This window comes from Palaemon carinicauda, chromosome 37, assembly GCF_036898095.1.
Source record: "Palaemon carinicauda isolate YSFRI2023 chromosome 37, ASM3689809v2, whole genome shotgun sequence".
Classification (NCBI taxonomy): domain Eukaryota; kingdom Metazoa; phylum Arthropoda; class Malacostraca; order Decapoda; family Palaemonidae; genus Palaemon; species Palaemon carinicauda.
The window spans coordinates 47998941-48018493 of NC_090761.1; the positions used below are offsets into that span (position 1 = coordinate 47998941).

Genomic DNA, 19553 nt, shown 5'->3' on the forward strand with positions numbered 1-19553 from the left:
AAAATTGCGCCAAAAAAGTGACGTCGGAGGTTGCAAGGCTTGCTCTGTCTCTTTGATCCGACGTCCCCAATCACAGTAAGTCCTATCTAATTGTTCTCTCTCCCCACCCCTAGTGTACCCAGGTCGGTTTCCATGTAGGTCTTGATAGAGTTGTTGTAAAGTTTGTATCTATTTATATTTTGTCGATCCTTGTGCCAGGGGATCAGTGTTATTGTGTAAAGTACCTCTAAAGGTCTCGGTAAGAGGTTTATCGAGATAACCTTATAAATTTTCAATTAATTTTGCTAAAATCTTGAGTCCGATGCGGACATAGTTTTTTTTGGTCGCACATGTTCTTGTATGTCAAGTAAGGGTTAATTTTTTTATGTTTCTCGTATCAGATTATTATTTTTGTAATAAAATTTGTTAAAATATAACCATATTCTATTTACTTTCCCGATGGTTTTGTGAAGTGAGTCCCTCCGACATTGTGATCTGCCCATTACATCGGGCTATTGAGTATAAACCGGTGAAATTTCGCCACATTTGGTCCTTCGAACCGGATCACAAGTGCTTCCCAGAGCCGGACGGAACTAATTGGAGTATGAGTTTTAGAGTAGCGTTGATAGGGCACAGCCAACTCTCACCAAATCTACCTCAATGTTCGGGTAACGAAATAGAAATCTACCGCAGGCCGGGGGGCCGAATCCACCATTTCTTGAACGAACAGTTGGAATTCTGGGACAAGAGGTACGATTTGGTTATTTTATACCTAGGAGGGAACGACCTGGCTAATGAACATCCCAAAACTGTGTGGGATAATTTGAAGGTCCTCATCGAGCGGTTGAGGAGCATAGCGGGGATCATTGCAATTTGTGACGCAGAGGTTAGGGAATATCTACCCGATAACCGTTTCGCAGTTAATTCGACAGAGTACATTAGTAAAGTAAAGAATTTCAATGCCAGAGTTAAGAAATATTGTTCAAAGAGGCATCAGTACGGTGTGAGACACTTGCCGATGAACTCCAGAGCCTACCGCGAGGGCAGATTAAGAGATAGGGTCCACTTTGACCAGTCAATCCGCAACGCTTTCCTCAACCGGCTGATGAGGTTGATTAGGAGGGAGGGAGAGAAGTAACAATTAAAGGTTCGTCTATGTCCCGATGTGCGATCGCCCATGTGGGTCAGTTTCTTTGAGTCCCTTCTTAACGTAAAATTACCTTTCTTTCCTTGCTTTGCCAAACCCCCCCAAAAACGTAAAGTAAAGTTAATTAAGATGGCGGTGTCCACGATCGTTCATGTCGAGGCGTCGATGGGCCTACTGGAAGACTTACTAAGCGAAACGCAAAGGGCGCTTATAGAGACCTACTCTGAGTCCATTTACCAGAATTTGGTAACGAAGTTGCAGGCAGAGGTCCGACAGCTTAAAGAGCTATACAAAAGCCAGCGCGTTAAATTAGAATCTAGTATCCAAGCCCGAATTAGGCATATGTTAGGTGAAGCGACACGTGCTTCCACCCTATTGTATAATAGAATAGATAAAGTGAAAGGCCCTTCAACGGGGAATGTTGCCCTCCCCAGGTTGAAGCCGCTGCCTCTCCCCACGTTTGAAGGGGAAGTGCAAGAGTACGCATCGTACCGTGAACTATTCACAATCCACGTGGATAGAAGAGCTGATTTAGACGAAGTGTCTAAATTCACATATTTATTGGGGACGTTGGGCAAAGAGCCGCTTAGGATCATCAAATCTCTAAGTGTAACCGCCGCGAACTATAGTGTAGCATTAGACCTATTAGATAAGCAGTATGGCAACGTGCACCAGACACTCGTGATTCTGCACCGTAAATTAGCCAACATCTTTGTGCCGTCACTAAACCCAGTAGAACTTAAAAGGTTCCGTTTTGAGTTGACCATCATTATTGAACAAATCAAAAGACTTAGTACCAATGACTTAGGCCAGGGCATGGTCATGAGCCTCATTAATCAAAAACTTTCAGAGGGAAAACTATACCGCAAAGTGGTAGAGCATTTGAGGAAATGTGACTATACGTTGGACGAGTTTTTTGAGGCAATAGATTTTATTGTGAGAATGTTAGAAGACGATGCGTTGCAGAGAGGCGACAGTCTTGAGAGTGACAAAAGACCAGACTGTAGTGTAAGACCGAAAACCCATCCCATCCACCATAATTCCTGCCCATTTTGTAGCGAACGGCATCCGCCTCACGGATGTTGCCAAGTGACTGACGTAGCTGCTAGACGTCGCATTTTGCTAAAAAGGGGTCTTTGTTTTAATTGCACGAAATCAGGCCATCGTAGCGATACAGTGAACCCTCGTTTATCGCGGTAGATAGGTTCCAGTCGCGGCCGCGATAGGTGAAAATCCGCGAAGTAGTGACACCATATTTACCTATTTATTCAACATGTATATTCAGACTTTTAAAACCTTCCCTTGTACGTAGTACTGTTAACAAACTACCCTTTAATGTACAGAACATTTAATGCATGTACTACAGTACCCTAAACTAAAACAGGCACAAATAGTAAAGGTGATTTTATATCATGCATTTCCTAAACATGCTAAAAAGCACGATAAAAAATGGCAACCAATGTTTTGTTTACATTTATCTCTGATCATAATGTAGAAACAAACTGGAGGTAGAGCTTTGCTTATTACCCAGACATATTTCCCATACTTTTCCCTTAGAACTACATCACATCTTCCTACTTTAGATATATAGATATATATATATATATATATATATATATATATATATATATATATATATATATATATATATATATATATATATATATATATATATATATATATATATATATATACAGTATATATATATATATATGTATGTGTGTGTGTGTATATATATATATATATATTTATATGTATACACATATACATACCTACATATATACATAAATACATGCATACATATATATATATATATATATATATATATTACTGTATATATATGGGTTATGGAAAAAATCCGCGAAGTGGTGAATCCGCGATGGTCGAACCGCGAAGTAGCGAGGGTTCACTGTAAATGTCCCGTTTCAAATTCCTGTAGAAACTGTAATGCTAAGCACCACACTGCAATTTGCGATGCGGGTAGACCGCAATCAATCCCTAGTCATAGTAGTAATAGTCAATCAACAACGTCCCGCCCCGTAGTAAATGCGACGCCTGCGCAGAACCAAACTGCCCCCCGTCCATCCAAAGTTAAAGTAGAATCTAAACCATGCACAAGCGCAAAGATCGCGCAGAGGTCTGATGTGGACCTCCCATACACTATCTTGCCAACAGCCATGGCAGGTATCCAACTAAGGCAAGGTAGTAAGCGAGTCCGCCTATTTCTCAACTCGGGAAGCCAGAGGAGCTTCATCTCAGCAAAAATTGCCCGTCAATTAGGCCTACCAGTGGTAGGAAGAGTTTCCTTGAATATAGCTCCGTTTGGTTCCGAGGAAATAAGCGGACAATACGATGTACAGTAGTAAGTTGCAGGGTTGAAATGGGGAAAAGAATCGTGCGTATGAAGTTGGTGGCACACGAACATGTGGACGTCCCGATACATAACGTGGGTTATGTAAAGGTCCGACAGCATCTGTTGACCAAGGGAGTCACGTTAGCCGATCCAGCAAACCAATCAGATACCATGAAGAACGTTCATATTTTAGTTGGGGCTGATTATTTTAGCTATTTTATCATAGGTGTAGAAAAAGTAGATGGGATAAATCTTTTCTTAACGCATAATGGTATGTCCCCGTACGGGAAGGTGCCACAGTGGCTGTTCCAAGGGGAAAAGGTCGAACAAGTAAGAACGTTGAGAGTGTGCAGAATCCCGGACGAGCCATATCTGTATGATGTAGATGAGTGGTGGCGATTAGACCGTGTTGGCATCGCCCCATCTGAGCAATACACTGTTCGCGAGGCCGAGGCCATGCGAAAGGTATCGCAAAGCGTTGTAAGAAAACCTGAGGGATATCAGGTTAGCCTACCATTCGGGTCGGATGCTAGGCCAGAAACAAATTATCGTAACGCTGTGGCGCAGTTAGAGTCGTTGCAGACCAAATTCAGAAAGGATAGGAAATATTTTGAACAATATCAGGGAGTAATAGATAAATATATCGAAGCAGGTTTTATATCAGAGGTGAAAAATCCCATAGTGGAAGGTTATTACATGCCACACTTTGGTGTTAAGAAAGACAGCCGTACCACCCCCCTTAGAATCGTGTTCAATGCCTCGGCAAAGTCAAAGGGTTGCAAGTCATTGAATGAATGTCTCTTACCTGGGCCCAATTTGGTAGAGGTAGCATATACTGTAGTTTAATCATAAGGTTTAGGTTGAACCGATATGCCATGTTAGCCGACATAAGTAAAGCATTCCATCGTGTTTTGTTAGATCCTCGTGATGTCAAATACACACGATTTCTGTGGCGCGAGGCAGCTGGTCGAGCGCTTACCTTCGCCTTTAGAGTCGTGGTGTTCGGCATCACAGCTAGTCCATTTTTGCTACAACAAATATTAAATTGTCATTTTAAAGAGGAAGGGCACCCAGATTTAGTAAAATCCTTTTATGTCGATAATTATCTGGCCACGTTTGAAGATATAGAACATATGAGGCGAGAGCATGAGTCTGTTCATAACATCTTAAAAAGGGCGGGTATGCCCTTAGAAGGGTGGGCAAGCAATCACTTGGCCTTCGATAGCGAGAAACAGTGGAGTGAGCCCGTGAGTGTGAACGTGCTCGGGCTGCGATGGGCCCGGGACGTGGACAGATTGTGTGTGAAAGAAAGTAAAAGGATCTGTGAGTTGGGGGAGGGATGGGTGCCTACGAAGCGTAGGGTACTTTCCCTATTAGTCTCCATTTATGATCCGATAGGTTTGATAAGCCCATTATTTGTAAGGGGAAAACTTTTCCTTCAACAACTATGGGAGGATAATGTAGGTTGGGATGATGTGTTAGGAGAAGAAAGAGCTAAAGAGGGAAAGTGAATTGTTGAATGATTTGAAAGCGGTGAGCGACATCACCTTTCAAAGATCGATAGGAAGAAGGGGTTTAGAACTTCATGTGTTCACCGATGCCAGCAGTAAGGCATATGGAGCAGTGGCATATACTAGGGACGAATGCAATCGGGTAAGTTTGGTTACTAGTAAAACCAGGATCACTCCGAAAGGGATGAGCAAGCTGACGATCCCTAATTTAGAGCTACTGGCCTTGTTGTTAGGCAGCAGACTAGCAAGAACGCTCAAGGAACTGATCGAGCCACGGGAAATAGTAATGTGGACCGACAGTAAGGTAACGTTGGCATGGGTAGCATCTCCCGATGCCAGGTCTAATAAAAATGTGTTTGTTTCTAACAGAGTGGCGGAAATTATTTTTATTCAGCAGGTTTGTAGTTTCAGTCTGAACCATATCCCTAGTCATCAGAACCCTGCCGATATCCTATCCCGAGGTGCAACGGCTCGACAATTGCAAGCTAACTCCCTGTGGAGGAACGGTCCAGAATTCCTCAGGACCACGGGAAAGCCTGTTCCTTACAAGGAGGAAGATCCACTACATCAAACTCACGTAGTAGCGGCGGTGCAGGAGTTGAGGGAGGAGATGTGTCCTACCCCCCCAGGCGAGATTTGGGACATCCTGAAAAGGGAAGTAGGGTTCCAATTCTTGTTGAGAGTAGCCAGACTAGTTTTAAAGTTTGCTAAGATAGAACGGCATCCGTTCAGTATTGTTGTCCAATTAGAGCAAAAACATTATTTGCCTACTGTTTATGCCTACTTAGAGGGCGGAGTCAGACCCCCTCGTGAAGTTGCTAATTTTGTCAGACAATTGAATTTAGTTTTAGTAGATAATCTCATCTGCACCAGGGGACGAGTGTCCCATGTAGGAGACACGGATCAGTTAATTCTCTTGCCAGCCAAAGGGCATTTAGTTAGGATGTATTTAGATTATTTACATCAGTTACATTTGCATTGTGGGGTAAATACTCTAATAGGTATCTTTCGACAGAAATGTTGGGTGGCGGGTCTACGTTCCATTGCGAAGCGAACCGTGCGGCAATGCCCTGAATGCAAGCTAGCCTTCCAGCCTCTAACGAAACAGCCACCACCACCCCCCCTGCCAAAGGAAAGGATCACCCTCACAAAACCCTTCACAGCGGTCGGAGTGGACCACACAGCAGCGATTCAAACCGAGACAAGGCCAGGATATATACTTATCATAACCTGCATGGCTAGCAGAGCCGTGTACCTTGACTTCTGTCCCTCTTTGGAAGCAGAAGAATTCGTGTTGGCACTAAGACGGTTTAGTGCCACCCATGGTGCCCCACAGCTCATCATGTCCGATAACCATCAAACCTTCAAGGCTGCCAGCCACCTCCTGCAGGGACTTTATGAAGAAGATGAAGTCCAGCAGTTCCTGAGGAAAACTGGCATAAAGTGGCGGTTTCAGACGCCCTGTGCACCTTGGAAAGGTGGGTTCTTCGAGCGTTTGATAGGAGTAACGAAACGGACCCTCCAGATAGCCCTCGGAAAGAAGTACCTGCCGGACGCCCACATGCTAACCCTCGTGAAAGAAGCAGAAGCAGTGGTGAATAATCGACCGCTTATGTACAGCGGTGACGAGCGCGAGGATGAAGTTCTCACCCCCTCCCATTTGATAAGAGGACACCAAGTCCACTTCATGGCACCAATCTTACCGGACGACCATATCAACGCAACCTTCACCTCTCGGAAGCTACGTGATCGTTACGTAAGATTGACAGATTCACTCAAAGCTTTTAGAGAAAGATGGAGAAGGGAATACTTGAGGGCCTTGAGAGCCCGGCACGACTGTCGGCCCGGGGAACCCTCCAAGCTGCACCCCGGAGACATCGTGCTAGTTAAGCAGGAGAATAAGAAAAGAGCGACATGGCCTCTGGGACGTGTCGTGGAGACGTATCCTGACGACGACGGAGTCGTACGTTCGGCTAAAGTGTTGTTTGAAGGTGCCGAGTCGCTGCGAGCTGTCAGCCACCTGGTTCCCCTAGAAATAGCCCCCTCTGAGGACGACGATGGAGGAGAAGACGACGACGACGGCGATGACGGAGAAGAGGGCGCGTACAGTTCGACAGCCGGAATGCCAGGGATAGCGGAGACGTCTGGGGACGATCAGGGTATGGCAACAGCTACGACAACTCAACAACCAGCCACAGGAACGGACGACAACGACGAGAAAGGGGAGAACTATGCAGTTAGTGAAAGAAGTGAAAATGAAAATGAAACTGAATCAGAGCAGACGAACGCACAAGGACGTTCTGCACGCCCATTGAGAAGGGCTGCCGCGAAACAGCGAGAACTAATGGACTGTCTGCTGAAAGGTGACAACATATAAAACGTAGCTGTAAACAATGAGTGAAAAAGGGGTGTGTCCTATCTGGAAGGTAGGGAGGGTGGAGTTTGTGAGGTGTGCATGAATCTGCGGAAGTTGGAAGTGCGTAGGGGGTGGAGAACGGGGACGGGATGGTCTCTCGTGCGTACAGACCGAGCGTTGCACAGAACCAACCCCTCCCTCTTGTACTCCATTAAGTAACAGCCTGCATGTAGCAGCGCTATAGAAGTCTCGATTATTGTGAGTTGAGACAGACTGAATTTGAATTGTTATGTATGCAATTCTGCCATTTTCTGATTGTCTTAGGCCCATTGCCTAATTGCCTTTGCATTTGAATTGTAATGTATGCATTTCCATTGCCATTTTCTGATTGTCTTAGGCCCATTGCCTAATTGCCTTTCCACTTGAATTGTTATGTATGCAATTCTGCCATTTTCTGATTGTCTTAGGCCCATTGCCTAATTGCCTTTGCACTTGAATTGTAATGTATGCATTTCCATTGCCATTTTCTGTTTGTTTTAGGCCCATTGCCTAATTGCCTTTGCATTTGAATTGTAATGTATGCATTTCCATTGCCATTTTCTGTTTGTTTTAGGCCCATTGCCTACTTGCTTTGCCCTTTGAATTTTGTAAAATGTGTGTGAACATTATCACTGATTTCTGCTGTTCCTTATGTGTATTATACACGAGTGCATTAGAATTGCTAGGCCCATTGCCTAATTTGAACTGTTGTATGACTATGTATATTATTGATTGTGTTTATTACCCCGGGGTAACATTGCTGTGTTGTATATTGTGCGTACTCTGTTAGAGTCGTTGCGGAGCGCTACGCAGCGAGCCTAACAGAGTCTCTGAGTAAGTCACTCCCCCCACCCCGAGTCCAGCTCCATCCAATTGACCGACGTTTCATCGCTCCTTATTTTGGGGCGTGGAGGATGTCGGGAATTTCGACCTGATCAATCGAAGTTCCCGCCATTTGACTCCGTCTACGATTACGTCAAATTGGAGGGAGAGGAGAGAACTCGCGGGCGAATGAATGTCGTTCAAGACGAGAATGTTTAGAACCAAAAAGAGAAACCGCCTGGTAGGGGAGGCGCCGAGACTAAAGAAATCAATTACTTGTAATTTAAGATTAAGAAAAATAACGTCATTCTATTGTAACATGATAAAAAAATCCAATCTAGAAATTTAGGTTCAGGAAAAATTGCGCCAAAAAAGTGACGTCGGAGGTTGCAAGGCTTGCTCTGTCTCTTTGATCCGACGTCCCCAATCACAGTAAGTCCTATCTAATTGTTCTCTCTCCCCACCCCTAGTGTACCCAGGTCGGTTTCCATGTAGGTCTTGATAGAGTTGTTGTAAAGTTTGTATCTATTTATATTTTGTCGATCCTTGTGCCAGGGGATCAGTGTTATTGTGTAAAGTACCTCTAAAGGTCTCGGTAAGAGGTTTATCGAGATAACCTTATAAATTTTCAATTAATTTTGCTAAAATCTTGAGTCCGATGCGGACATAGTTTTTTTTGGTCGCACATGTTCTTGTATGTCAAGTAAGGGTTAATTTTTTTATGTTTCTCGTATCAGATTATTATTTTTGTAATAAAATTTGTTAAAATATAACCATATTCTATTTACTTTCCCGATGGTTTTGTGAAGTGAGTCCCTCCGACATTGTGATCTGCCCATTACATCGGGCTATTGAGTATAAACCGGTGAAATTTCGCCACACGCTTGGCCAAGGCCAACGCTAGCAGGAAAACCGTCTTCCAGGTAAGGTGGCGATCTGAAGCCTGGCGTAATGGTTCGTAGGGAGGTCTCTTCAGAGACCTGAGAACTTGAACCACGTTCCATGGAGGAGGTCTTACTTCTGACTGAGGGCAGGTAAGTTCATAACTTCGTATGAGAAGGGAAAGTTCCAGCGAGGAAGAAATGTCCACTCCTTTAAGCCTGAAGGCAAGACTTAAGGCTGAGCGATAGCCTTTCACTGCCGAGACTGAAAGGCGCATTTCCTCCCGCAAATACACGAGGAACTCCGCTATTGCTGGAATAGTGGCATCGAGTGGAGAGATACCCCTTCCACGACACCAACCACAGAAGACTTGCCACTTCGCCTGGTGGACCCCTGCGGATGACTTGCGCAGGTGTCCAGACATCCTGTTCGCAACTTGCGAAAATCCTCTCTCAGTGAGGAGATGCTGGATAGTCTCCAGGCGTGAAGTCAAAGCGAAGCTACGGCTTTGTGGAAGATGTTGGCGAATGGTTGTTTGAGTAGCTCGTGACGTGGAGGGAGTTCTCTCGGAACCTCGGTGAGGAGTTGCAGAAGGTCCGGGAACCATTCTGCGTGATGCCATAGCAGAGCTATCAGGGTCATTGATAGATTGACCGATAGTCTGGTCTTGTTGAGCACCCTCCTCATCAGACAGATCGGGGGAAAGGCGTACAAATCAATGTTGTCCCCCTGTTGTTGGAAGGCATCCTGCCAGAGAGCCTTGGGGAGCAGTACAGCGGGAGCTTGAAGTTCAACGCTGTAGCGAACAGATCCACCGTCGGGGAACCCCACAAAGTCAGGACTTTGTTGGCTACTTGAGGATCCAAAGACCACTCGGTACTCACTATCTGCGTCGCTCTGCTCAGACTGTCGGCGAGCACATTCCTTTTGCCTGGAATGAAGAGAGCCGCTAGTGTGATCGAATGGACTTCGGACTATCTCAGAATCTCTACTGCAAGATGGGATAGCTGTTCTGAAAAGGTACCTCCCTACTGTTGATATAAGCCACCACCGTGGTGTTGTCGCTCATCACCACCACAGAGTGGCCCGCCAGGACTTGGTGGAACTTCTGAAGTGCCAGGAACACGGCCTTCATTTCTAGCAAGTTTATGTGAAGGTACTTTTCTGATTCTGACCACAGGCCTGAGGTCCTGTGGTTCAGAACGTGGGTACCCCACCCTTTCTTTGATGCGTCCGAGAACAACATCAAATCCTGAGGAAGGACGAGAAGATCCACTCCCTTTCGTATGTTCTCGTCTGCCACCCACCACTGGAGGTCTGTCTGTTCCGCATGACCCACAGGGACCAAAGTGTCCGGGGAATCGTGTCCTTGATTCCACCGGGACTTGAGTCGCCACTGGAGAGATCTCATTCTGAGGCGACCGTTGGGAACGAGACGGGCCAGGGAGGAGAGGTGGCCGAGGAGACGTAACCACGTTTGGGCTGGGAGTTCTTCTTGATTGAGGAAAGGCCTCGCGACTTTCCTCAGACTTGCTATCCTGTCGTCTGATGGGAAGGCTTTGTGGAGATTGGTGTCTATGACCATGCCTAGGTATACCAGTTTCTGAGAGGGCTGCAGAGAGGACTTATCGAGATTTACCATGATCCCTAGATCCTGGCAAAGTTCGAGAAGCTTGTCTCGGTGGCGAAGAAGGGTTGCCTCCGAGTCCGCTAGGATCAACCAGTCATCCAAATAACAAAGGAAACGGATGCCGATCCTGTGAGCCCACGATGATATCAGGGTGAACACTCTGGTGAACACCTGAGGGGCTGTGGAGAGACCAAAACACAGCACCTTGAACTGGTAGATCTTGTCGTCTAGGCAAAATCTTAAGTACTTCCTTGAAGACGGATGGACTGGGATCTGGAAGTACGCGTCCTTCAGGTCCAGTGTACACATGAAGTCTTGTGGTCTCACTGCAAGTCTGACCGTGTCTGCCGTCTCCATACTGAACGGAGTCTGTTTGACAACCCCGTTCAGGGTTGAGAGGTCGATGACTGGTCTCCAGCCTCCAGACACCTTCTTTATAAGAAAGAGTCGACTGTAGAAGCCTGGGGACCCATCCACTACCTCTTGGAGAGCATCCTTCTTCAACAAGGTCTGGACTTCTGCCCGGAGGGCCTGCCCCCTTACTGATCCCATAGTAAAGGAGCACAATGACACTGGATTCGCTGTCAGGGGAGGTAGAGAAGCTGTGAACGGGACACGATAACCCTGACCGATTACGGAAATCGTCCAGGTATCTGCCCCGAGTTGCTGCCACCTTGCCGTTCAACTTTGTAAGCATCCCCCCACTGGTGGACATGCAGGGGGACTGCCAATCCTAGAGTCTACGGCCTCAGCTGTTTCCTCTAGGGTTCTTACTTCCCCTGGAGGACTTTTTGCTCCTGCTCTTGGCAGAAGGAGCTTAGACACCTTCGGCTTTGCTGCTGTCGTCTTCTTTGTGTCCTTAGCCGGACGGGGCTGTTGGGCTGCTGGAGGTTTGTAGGGCCTCGATGTCAGGGCCCTATGGATGAGGGAATCCTGGTTGGACTTCCTCCACCTCTCAGCGGTTAGCTCCACGTCCTTAGGCTCAAACAAACTCTTACCGAGCACGGAAGTGTGTCTGAGCCTGCTAACATCCGAACTGGAGACCTTCTGGTGGAATCTCTCAGCCACTGCGTCCCGTCGTTTGAGAATCATATTGGCCCACAAGCTCGAGACTTGGTGGGCCAGAAACTCGATGGTCCGCGTGCCTGAGAGCAAGAATGTCTCCAGTGCCTTCCTGGTGCTTTCTTTGGACAGGTCCTCAGACCGCACCAGGATGCCCAGAGACCCCAGCCAGATGTCAAGCCACGAAGTTGCCTGCATGGCACACTTCGCCACCTTCTCCTGGCTTAGGATCTCAGTAGCTGAATAGGACACGTGCCGGTTGGAGTCTCTCTCTAGAGGGACTCTCCCGGTGAGTTCTTCCACGGAGTGGTGAACTGGAAGACCCAAACAAGTCTCCTCAAGGATCTCAAAGTACCTCCTCTGATGGACTCGAGGAGGAGGGAGGAGCTTGTTACTGGCGCTGGATCTACTGGAGGAGGCAAGCTCCGAGAGCTGGCCCTCGACCTTGTCTCTGGCACTCTTCATCCCTTGAGACCAGGGCAAAGCTGCACTGGCCCTAGAGGGTTTCTGGGTGCCGTAGACACGGTCCAAGACCATGTCCTTACCCTCACGAGGAGGAATCTCTGGGTCTGAAATCCCGTTGAGGTTCCTCATGAGGGTCAGAACTTGCCAGAACGCGTGTTCTGACTCTTGGTGCTCTCCTCCTAAAGGACTGGCAGCAAAGTCTCCTGTCCCCAGTGGCGCTTCCTGGGGGGACTCGTGGACATCCTCCGAAGGTCTAGCTGACTCCTGTCTGATCCTTGCCGACGACTTGGGAATCGTCTTAGAGTCCTTCGGTTCCCTCCTGGGAGGGATATAGGACTCGAGTAACGATGGGTGCAGGCTCTTTTCCACCCCTGATCGAGAAGGCTTCTCAGGGAGAGGCGGAGTTTCCCCCATTGGTGCGATGGGGGAAAGGTCCGGTTCGTCTGATTCTCCTGAGGATGGGTAATCCTCATCCATAGGGGAGGGAGAGAAAGTCTGGGGGGGAGAAGGAGCCTTGCGCAAGGATCTGCGAGGAGACAGGATAGCCCTCGGAGGTGTCTCCACGGAGGGGACTCCTCTCTTCCTCTTCAGGGGGGAGGAAGCCGCCACTGATTTGTGACCCAAGTCAGAGAGGACAGGCTTCATAGCCTGCATAAGAGCTCTGACCAGGGTCCCGAACCAGGGCTGCTGGCTGACAGTCGCGCTGTCAGACACTCCCTCTGGAGAGAAGGGGATCGTTCGATCTCTTGGAGGAGTTGACAAACGAGGGTTCGCCTGAAAAGAAGCTGAAATGAGAGTCCTTAGATCTGTCCGGGAACCGCCCTTCCTCTAGCGAGTGCGCTGTTCTGCGCTTGCGGGGAGGGGAACGAAATGATGACCTGTCAGCCTGACGATGATCGTGCTGGAGGTCGCGCGATGGGCCCTGTCCTGGGTCGCGCGCAAAAGGATCGTGCGTCTTAGGAATTTCGCGCTCGCGCATGGGCGCGGGCGTGAGAGGTTGGTGGCGGTGGCGCGAGGACGCGGGCACGATGGCACGCAGGAGATGGCGCGGGCGAGCGTAGGAGACGGCGAGTGCGTGTGGCGTGCAGGAGCTGGATCGTGAGGAAGCGTTGAAAGCTGGATGCGAGGGCGCCCAGTAACCTGATGCGGTACTAATGGGCGCGAGCGAGTAGTAGCGCGTGGGCGCGTATCTGGAAGTACTGGGCGAGGGCGCGAGTGCGCAGCCTCGTCATAGCGCGAGGGTGGGTCTGCGTGTTGGAGCGCAGGTGAGCGCTGAGCCGTCTGAGCAGGTATGTTAACCTGAGGAGACCGTGGGTGTGCTGGGCGCGCAGGGGATCGTGGGCGCGCATGGCGCGCAGGTGTGCACTGCTGTGATGGGCGCGCAGGGCGCGCGATCGGATTAGGGCGCACAGGTGTGCGCTGTTGAGTTGCATGGGGCGCCTTGAGAGCAACTGGAACCTGGCGCGCAACTGGAACATCGCGCGCAACTGGAACATCGCGCGCGACTAGAGGAGCGCGTGCAAGATTGCGCAGTCTGGAAGGAGAGTCCAGGGGTACCTGAGAGCGCCTGTGCGCTAACTTAGGCACCTCCTGGACTGCGCACTGAGATGTAGAAGCGCGCTGGCATGTTGGCGAGCGCGTGTGCGCTGTGTCAGGAACTGCGCGCGATGGGCGTGCCTCGCGCCTAACTCCAGAAGGGCGCTGAGAGTCTAGAGGTGCCGGTGAGCGCCTGTGCGCTAACCTAGGTGCCTCTTGGACTGCGCGCGACGTGGCAGGAGGAACCGGTGGACGCTGGGGAACAGGTGGGCACGTGTGCGCAGGTGAGCGCTGGCACGCTGGATCAGGAACTGCTCGTGGGCGCCGGGGCGCAGTAGGATGTGGCCGTGCAGGGGAACCCTGGCGCGTAACAGGAACAGGAGCGCGCACACGCGCAGGTGAGCGCTGTGGCGCTAAGTCTGGAACGGCAGCAACAGCATGAGTGCGCGCAGGTTTAACCTGGCGCTTAAGGGTATGAGGCGCAGATTTGCGCTCAAGTCCCTTATGCCACGAAGGGACCGGTGCCTGCGCAATGGCAGGTTCAGGTGGCGCGTAAAGCGCATCAGCATCCTCAAAGGGTGATGGCAGGTCAGCAGGTCTGGAGGGAGACTGGTCACAGGGTCCCGAAGGACGACCTTCCTCCGAAGGGGATCGTGAACGATCTCCGGAGAGGTCTAAGGTGGTAGCTGGCAGGATCGGCAAACGGCGAGTCGTCTCCTCCGCAGAGGACTGTGGGGATGACGAGCCGAAGAGGTGCCTCCTAAATCCCTTGTGAGGAGAAGGAAGACCTCTACGGCGAAGGGGAGGACGAGCCTTCCGCCTTATACGCCCACGAGGGGCCGTGGGGTCAGCGAGCTGATCATCGTAAGGCCTCCGAAGAGGAGTCTCTGAAAGTGAACTCCCCCGAGGGAGAGAATCACCGGCAGGAGAGACCATAGGACCTAGTCCCTCCCTCGAAAGATGTTAGGAGAGGTAAACTAAGCCTTCAGCTACCTCAGCAACAGGAACAGGAGTTTGACTATACCCACGAGATGCCTCCGTCACAACAACGTCAACAACAGACAGAGGATCTATCCCTGCTGTAGTTGGCGATTGTTTGACAGCTGCACTTAGTTTGATCATGTCAAACAGGGCTTCCCTGGAGGGCGAACCCTGCAGCCCCAAGGAAGCCCAAAGCTGTAATAAATCATTGTTATTTACAGGCAAATCAATATTTAAATCCTCCTCCGGGGGAGGAGGGGCAGCTGCCTCGCTATGGGCGGCAACTACAGTACCTCTCCCGCACCCCGGGATCGGTCAACAGCAATACGGTCTACGCTGCCACTCGCCGGCCTCTCGGAAGAGACCACTCGAGGGAGAGCTTCGGAGGAGGAAAGGGCTACGGAAGAAGTAGTCTTGGAATTTTCTCTCTTCAAAGAAGCCTCTGAAGGAGAAATATCCCTTTTAGACTTTTTCTTCCGGCGCAGGGCAAACCTCTCCCACTGGGAGGTAGACCACTCCCTACATTCAATACATACGTTACCGCTATCACACCGTTGGCCCCTACAATGAGGACACAAGGTGTGGGGATCGGTGTCGACCGCCGACATAAAAGTCCCACAAGGACGGCCAGGAAGTCCAGGGCACGTACGCATAATCAGTAGAGGCCAACTTCAAACACACTGTGAGGAAGAAAAAGCAAAAACAGATTAATGGCAGTCAAAGCGAGGGAGAGAGCAGACAGGTCTGTTCTCCGCCCGAGCCAAAAGTAAAGTGAAGCACTCACTAGTGTGTGTGAGGGGGGGGTAGTTGCCGCTAACTAGCGGTGGGGTAGTAGTAAACCCTCATTAAAATTCTAATGGCTCGTCATTAAGCTACGCCGAAGTAATTACCCCATGTAAATAGCGTGGTTTGTATTTCAGTTACGGAACAAAACCATCTTTAACTGGCCATGACTTTTTTATTTTTCATTTCTCGAAAAAAAAGAATTTCATTTTCGGAAAGAGCATTGTTCTCTAGTCTTGGGTAGTGCTATAGCCTCTGTACCATGGTCTTCCACTGTCTTGGGTAAGAGTTATCTTGCTTGAGGGTAAACTCAAGCACACTGTTCTATCTTATTCCTCTTCCTCTTGTTTTGTTAAAGTTTTTATATTTTATATAAGATATTTATTTTAATGTTTTTACTCCTCTTAAATTATTTTATTTTCCTTTTTTCCTTTCCTCACTGGGCTATTTTCTCTGTTGGAACCGCTGGGCTTATAGCATCCCGCTTTTCCAACTAGGGTTGTAGCTTAGCAAGTAATAATAATAATAATAATAATAATAATAATAATAATAATAATAATAATAATAATAATAATAATAATAATAATAATAATAATAAAAGACTGGTTTCATTTTAATGTTTTTACTCCTCTTAAATTATTTTATTTTCCTTTTTTCCTTTCCTCACTGGGCTATTTTCTCTGTTGGTACCGCTGGGCTTATAGCATCCCGCTTTTCCAACTAGGGTTGTAGCTTAGGAAGTAATAATAATAATAATAATAATAATAATAATAATAATAATAACAATAATAATAATAAAAGACTGGTTTCATTTGTGGTCTGAAAGCCTCTAATCTTGTCAAAGAAACCCAAAACTATATAGGTGTCGTCTCCCTTGAGGCCCAGTGGACACATAAAATGAAAGTCCATCTTGCTGCTAAACATGAGGTAAAATTGAAATGTTTAATCCCTCATTCTTCTTCTTCTTCTTTGCCTTCAACTTTTTCTAGTCAGCCTTCTCCATCTTGTTCTCTTAAACCCTTTTCCTTCATGTCATTTATTAATTCATCTTTCTGCCTGAACTTTGGCCTTCCCACCCTTCTTCTGCCCTCCAACTCCATGTTCATAACCCTTTTATACTGTATACATGTTCACCTTCTCTCCTCATGACATGACTAAATCATTTCAGTCTTCTTTCCTGAGCTTTCTTTAAAACCTTGGTTAACATATGACACTTTAATTACTAGCAAAACTGAAATATACTATATGTAAGCATGCTAGCTAGTTTTGTATTTCTTTCTATATGTTTAATAGGAGCAGGGGCGTAGTAACTTACGTATCGGTCGATTAAAATGTGAAGTCTATCTCTAAATCTAATTCCATTGTTTACATTTGGGAAACTGATGGTGTGTTATCGCGCATGCGTTGCTTCCACTTGCTTTGGCCAGCTTTTCTGCTTTTTGTATGACGTAATCATTACCTGGCTTTTTTAACAAATTACGAGCTTCCAAATATTCATGCACAAGTTCCCAAATGTTGTTCTTCAACAGCCATTTATTTCCACCCTCCCCTTCAGTTTAACCTTAACCACCATCACATACAGATGTCTCCATGAGGGAACTTAAGGGAACTACAATCTGTTTCAAAATTTAGTGTAATTTCATCTTTGTCAGCAATTGATTATGATGGAAATACTCTCCATTCAGTGTATAGCTATTGTTACTCGTGTGAAAGTAAAAAAATAACCCCAAAATAATGAACCCAGGTATTGCGAGAGCAGCTCAGCATGTCCCGTTTGCCAGAAAATAGAAGCAGTGAGATGAAGTTTATTCGCGAGCAAAGCAAGCCATGACGGATCGAAAACCGTTAGAGGAACGTTTAGTGAATCATACACAATTATGGTACTCCTACGACTATTGAAGCAAAGGGCCTCGGTTAGATTTCGCCAATCGTCTCTATCTTCATATAAGGGAGTCCAAAAACACATGAACGGATGGTTTGCCCTAATAATCATGGTCAGAAATTGCATAGAACACAAGATAGTAAGAAAAATATATGGTTCAAGTCTGGCTAGAAATTTAAATATCATATATTAACCGAAACCTCTAATACTTTCACTGTCCCCCTAATCAATTCATTCTGAATCTTATCTTTTCTTTTTTGTGACACCACACATAAACCTTAGCATTTTTATCTCGGCAATTCCCATTTTTCTTTATTGGTCAAGGCTCTATCCTATAGAGCATGGCTGATCTAACAACACTTTATATAAAACTTTCCTTTAACCTTTACACTGATCTTTCTATTGCAAAGTATTCCTGATAAATTTAATCCCTCATTACTATTAAACAAGTGAATAGTAAGACAAAAATAAGTCAAATACAATGGTACATATTTTGTCCCCTTTACCTTAAACTATCTGATCCTATAAGTACCCAATGTCAAAAGCACATCTTGCACAAGATGGTTGCCCGATGTGTAGGAAAAGAAATGCTTAAGGGGGAATTAATTCTAGATGGATACTTCAGAAGATATATAAATCTCTTCATTAACTTAATGGCTGTCATAAGTGTAACTATTGCTTCGCCGAATACAATCTACTTATAAAGCATATAAGGTAAGTGGGAATTACTTGCGTTTTTTTTTCAGGTTTACCAAGTGATACAGCATCATAGACAATTTTTTTGGGAGGGGCAAAGTGCCTCCAGTAAGAGAGGACGACGACATAGCCCTCTCGGTCAGGTTAGGTTAGGCGGGTGTCGTTAGATTCCAATATATACCTTTTTTCTGCCTTCTATATCCCACTCAACTCCAATTCAATTACCCAGTTTTCCCATGACAAATCACAAGTATATTTTCCCATCTGGTTGTGGTGTAATTAATCAATATCTGCCATTAGTACATTGGGTAATGCACTGGTTTTTTGCTGGCTTTCTTAGCCCAAAACCACCGGTTTCCCTCAAGAATCCACCATGATTGTTTATATGTGAGGGTGGGATATTATTATTATTATTATTATTATCATTATTATTATTATTACTACTATTATAATTATTATTATTATCATCATTATTTGCTAAGCTACAACCCTAGTTGGAAGTGCAGAATACTATAAGCCCAGGGGCCCCAAAAGGGAAAATAGCCCAGTTAGGAAAGGAAATAAGGAAAAATAAAAATATTTAAGAACAGCAACATCAAAATAAATATTCCCTAAATAAACTATAAAAACTTGGACAAAACAAGAAGAGAAATTAGATAGAATAGTGTGCCCGAGTGTACCCTCTAGCGAGAGAACTCTTAACACGAAGAATGCCTTGCAACAATAATAGTCAGAGATGAATTACATAAAAATAACCAGATGAAATAAAGGTCATTCATTTGAAGACTATTTCCGGTTAAATTATCGATAAACAACCTAATTAAATTCAAAATTGTGGTTAAAATATCCAACAGTCGTTTTGGGAAATCCAAATTCCACCAGCACGCATGTTCAAGGGTCACTACCCAGTGACATTTCTAGGCTCTTAATTAAAATTCCTCAGGTCTATAATATTTCTAGAAGATGCATACAAGTAATACAAGTAAATATCAACTTACTCGGGTCATATTCACACGTTTTTGTCTCTGATTCAGGACTTTGATTGCTATCCATTACGAGGCGTCAAAAATTGCTACTGCTGCAGACACTAGTTTGTTTACCATACATAGGATAACCTGGTGTTCGAATCCTCTTCGATTTTCTTTCTATTTTTGCTTTTTAAATAATTGAAGATGTCTTTATAATTCATTTCATTAATAATAATAATTAGTTTAATTTCTTATATGCATAATCCTTTTCCTGGCTTGAAATAAATTTTCCCTTTGAATTTTTCCTGGGAAGTGGAAGCCCGTTAAAAGAGATGGGACTACCAGATGGCTGCAAATAATAATACCATTAAATTGCGAAAAAAAATCAAAATAATTTATTCCTTTAAATCCAGTTTAATGTCTTAGAATAATCGTCAGTAATCTAATACAATTAATAAGTG

General features: G+C 46.1%; 1 protein-coding gene across 1 annotated transcript in view; it reads right to left on the bottom strand.

The window, feature by feature from the left end:
* The window catches only part of LOC137629639 (ubiquitin thioesterase otubain-like), a 63183-nt gene extending 43906 nt beyond the window's left edge, over window positions 1-19277 (bottom strand). Inside the window, exon 1 of the mRNA XM_068361157.1 lies at window positions 19123-19277. Within this exon, the coding sequence (XP_068217258.1) occupies window positions 19123-19177 (55 nt within the window). The 5' untranslated portion in view covers window positions 19178-19277. The remainder of the gene's footprint in view (window positions 1-19122) is intronic.
* Between the last annotated feature and the right edge of the window lie 276 nt (window positions 19278-19553).